The sequence below is a fragment of the Sus scrofa genome, chromosome 5, assembly GCF_000003025.6.
Source record: "Sus scrofa isolate TJ Tabasco breed Duroc chromosome 5, Sscrofa11.1, whole genome shotgun sequence".
Lineage (NCBI taxonomy): Eukaryota > Metazoa > Chordata > Mammalia > Artiodactyla > Suidae > Sus > Sus scrofa.
Window position 1 is genome coordinate 79172679 of NC_010447.5, and position 4569 is coordinate 79177247.

General features: G+C 44.7%; 1 protein-coding gene across 1 annotated transcript; it reads left to right on the forward strand.

The window, feature by feature from the left end:
- LOC102166816 (olfactory receptor 8S1-like) lies at positions 211 to 3207 on the forward strand. The gene is given in 3 exon segments (XM_021093130.1): positions 211 to 769; positions 772 to 982; positions 3035 to 3207. Coding segments are annotated over 3 exon segments (933 nt in total). The 3' UTR covers positions 3198 to 3207.

The window sequence follows — 4569 nt, forward strand, 5'->3', positions numbered from 1 at the left end:
TCTACCTGAGCTGAGATTAGCTTATTGCCCTGAGCTGGGAAGGGTTGATGAGGTCTGGCATGGCAAGCTTGCTTCCACGACATGTTCTGTGCTGGGTCACTCCTGAAGCTTTATTCATACTGCCCCATCCCCAGCCACACTCTGAGACTCGAAACACACTTGAGCCTTCTTTTCTCTTCTAGTCCCTCGCAAAGGAAACTTGAATGCTCCATGGAAGGTGGCAACACAACCACGGTCACCGAATTTGTTCTCCTAGGACTATCTAACAACCCTCACATCCAGGCAGTACTATTTGTAACATTCCTGGTGGCTTACCTCCTGACCTTCACAGGGAACCTGCTGATGCTGCTGGTGATCAGTACTGATTCCCACCTCCACAGCCCCATGTACTTCTTCCTCAGCCACCTCTCCTTCCTGGATGCCTTCTATTCCTCCATCATTGTCCCTAAGCTGCTAGAGCACCTTCTTTCCAACTGGAAGACTGTATCCCTCCTTGAGTGTTTCGCCCAGATCTCCTTGGTCATATTTTCTGCAGCCACTGAAGCTTGCCTCCTTTCAGTCATGGCCTATGACCGGTTCCAGGCTGTGTGCCACCCACTGTTGTATGCGGTGGCTATGAACAGGAAGGTGTGCACTGGCCTGGTGGGAGCATCCTGGGCCATAGGAATGGGGACGGGCTTAGTTAACACCATCCTCCTGGCTCAGCATCACTTCTGTGGCCCCAACCTTGTCCGGAGCTTTGCCTGTGAGCTTCCCCCAGTGCTCCTGCTGGCTGCTCTGACCCCTCCGTTAGCATTGCCTTCATCCTGACAAGCACAGCTATTCTCGGCTTTGTCACCCTTGTTCTCCTGCTGGGTTCCTACACCTGTATCATCATGACAGCCTTAAGGATCAACTCTGCCACAGGTCGGAGCAAGATCTTCTCTACCTGCTCATCTCATTTCCTTGTGGTCACCATCTTCTATGCTTCAGGACTTTCCAGGTATGCCATACTATATCACCTGAGTATAACTGCAGGCTCTTTCTCACTCGAGAGGAGCCTCAGTCTTTTGCACATGTCATTGCAAAGGAGCAGGAAAAGAACTGCACTGGAAGTTAGAGTTCTAGCTCTGCTGTTGACTAGATGTGTGGATCACAAAACAATCTATTTTCTTTCCAAGGCCCAGTTTTCAAACGCTGAAAATAAGCTCACATAAACACCAAAGACTTCCCGCCTTTCATTAACTATGATGTCAGAGTTCTCAAAAGGAAACCAGAGAGCTTTTGGTAGCGCTTTTGTCAGTGCTAGGCAAAAATTAAAATTAAAATAAACATATCATCCTTGAAACAGAGGCCATTTCTCTTGGAAATGGAAGTCTAGAAGATGGGTCTCAGAGCTTATTTGTCCTACGACGATTTATCAGGCACCTTCTACACACAATAGCTGCTTTACACAATCAAGCTCAATGTTAGTATGTAGCACACGACAAGAGAAATATTAACCTCATTTTCAGGTAAGAAACCTGAGTTTCAGGAGTGGCCAGGGACTTTTTCAAAGGTCCCAGAAGAAGCTAGTAACGGAGCCACAGCATATGCCTAGGCTGCCTGACTTCAGACCTCATGCTCTTTTCTACCGTGTTTCTCTCAAACATACACGCTCTAGTTGACGGGTCCTTGCTTACCAGGAGGAAGAACAACGAAGGGCCTGTGATTTCTACCAGTGAGCTAGAGAGGGCTTTGCATAGACTGCGCTACAGTTTTCCCACCTGCTTGTTACTTGGGAAGGGGTCGGGGGCAGGAAAGGATAAAGAATGATCCAGGGGAGCTCACCTGAGCCTGAGGACAAATCTCTTCAACCTTCTCAGTTTCCTCATTTACCACAAGGGGGTAGAAGATTTCTCCCACATACTTCACAGCAATGTTATAAGGAATAAATTCAAGGAAAGAAATGAGAGTAAATGAAATTGTTTTAACCACGTGCATCAGAACCCACAAAGAACATTCCAATTTCAAAAAACAAAAAAATTTGAAGGGGCAACATTGAAGTTTAAAAAAAAGTTTTAAACGATTCTTTGAGAAATATTCCCAGTGACACTTAACAAGATGCTTCCACAAATTGAATCTTATTAACTTGAGTTCCTATTTGTGCTAAATCTTCAGACATAAAGATTTTTATCTTTCACTTTATTTACCAAGCTAGGCTTCTTTTCTGAGTTAAAGGAAAATGTACCTCGGAGTTCCCAATGTGGCCAAGCGAGTTAAGAACCCAACTAGTACCCAGGAGGATGCAGCTTCGATGCCTGGCCTTGCTCAGTGGCTTAAGGATTTGACATAGGTCACAGATGCAGCTCAGTCCTGCCTTGCTGTGGCGGGGGCGAACACCAGCAAGTCCGGCTGTGATTCAACCCCTAGCTGGTAACATCCATATACCACAGGTACAGACCTAAAAACAGAGAAAAAAGAAAAGACAAATGTACCCAAAAGGAAAAAGGTCTGTTCCACTAAGCATTATAAAAACCAATGTGCTGTGATTCTGGGGTAAATCCCAGAACCATAAACATTAGGAACAACGACAGCATTATGGATTAGCATGTAGTTTTGTGAGGAACAGTCATCACAAAATGAAAACACACAGCTGCATAATGGTAAAAAAAAAAAAAAAAAAAAAAAAAAAAGAAGAAGAGAAAAAATCCTCCTCATCATAATTATTAAGGATAGATGCTTTGAAAAGTATGAAGTGCTACAGAACTGCATCAAGTTATTTTTAGCTCTAGTCTAGCATGCAGCACTTGATATGCGGCAGAACTTCCTTTTTCTGCAGGGCAATTTCTATACAATTCTGTATAACATCACTCGTATGCGGATGTGTTTGAAGGCAGAAATGACTGACTTTCAATGACCATTGAGTTATTTCTAGATGCTGCTATCAGCAACAGTGACTCAGCACTAAGGACCCTCTTTGCAGTGCCCCTAGAATGGGATGGGCCATGGCCACCAACAGCACCCCCGCCACTGCCCTGAGCTCAGTTCACCTCTTTGTGCCATTCCCTTCAAGGTACATGACTCCAGCTTCCGGCTCAGTCTTGGAGCAAGTGCTGTCTGTGCAGTACAGTGTGGTGACGCCACTGCTTAACCCCCTCATCTACAGCCTGAAGAACCAGGAGGTGAAGGCAGCTCTGAGGAGGATGCTGACCAAGAAGCCCAGGCTTAGCTCCTAAGCCAGGCTCCACTGCCTCCTCACAATAGGAGGGAAAGTTGTGGGAAAGAAGAGGAGACAGAAAGAGCTATCATCAGGACAAAGAAAACTCATAGAAAAAGAGAGCAGATGTGCGGTTACCAGAGATGGAGGGAGGGATGGGGGGGATTGGAGGAAGGTGATCAAGAGGTACAAATTTCTGGACTTCTCTTGTGGCCTACAGCATAACTACATGGCATTTTTCGCCGCAGATCTGGTTCGATCCCGGGCCCTGGAACTGCCACATGCCATGAGTACAGCCAAACACATTTTTTAAAAAGGTACAAATTTCCAATGTAAGATAAATAAATGCTAGGGATGTAATGTCCAACATGATGACTACAGGTAACAAGCTGTGTGAACATAGGGATGTTGTTAAGAGAGTAAGTCCTGAGAGTTCTCATCACAAGGAGAATTTTTTCCTTTTCTTTTCCTTCATTTGGTTATTTACATTGTGTGTGTGTGTGTATATATTATACATATAACACATACATAATATATATAAATCAAACCATCATGCCATATGCTTTCAACTTATATGGTGATGTATGTCAATTATCTCTCCATAAAACTGGAGGGGAAAAGTAAAGAAAATCCTCATGGCCTCACCAGCCATTTCTACAGCTCTTGCCTTGCTTTCTTCTCTCATTTTTGCCCTTTCTACCCCTTCACTTCTGCTCCCCCCTCTCTCTCATACTTTTGTCTATGCATCAATTATAAATCAACCTATCTGACCAATAGCTAACATCCCACTTCATTCTCGGGAAGTCCCATTTGAGATCTGAGACCTAATGCCCACTTTGCTCCCTTCTCAAAAAATCACTGGCAAGATCTACAGCTCCATAGTAACTTAGGAAGAAATGACATAAAATGTGTCTCCTCCTGTCTTTGTTCTTAACAAGCAACACCTAAAGTACAGCATGGGCAGCAGTAAATCCTCAGTAACTATTTGTTGACCAATTAAGAAGTGAATGAAGGAATGAATGAGGGTCTGTCTGAAGAGTCCTTTTCTTGCATGACTCTTGGAAGTAGAAGGGAGTATCTCGCTCAGTACTGTGAGTTCCTGTCAAGGCTCAGTGGGTTAAGAACCTGACATAGTGTCTGTCCCTAAGAAGGCCGGTCCAATCCCTAGCCTCGCTCAGTGGGTTAAGGATCCGGCATTGCCGTGAGCTGTGGTATAGGTTGCAGATGCGGCTCGGAACATGCATTGCTGCGGCTGTGGGGTAAGCGGGCAGCCACAGCTCCGATTCAACCCCTAGCCGGGGAAACTCCATATGCCATGGGGGCGGCCCTAAAAAAAAGACCAAAAAGACCAAAAAAAAATTCAATAAATAAATAAATAAGTAAATACATAA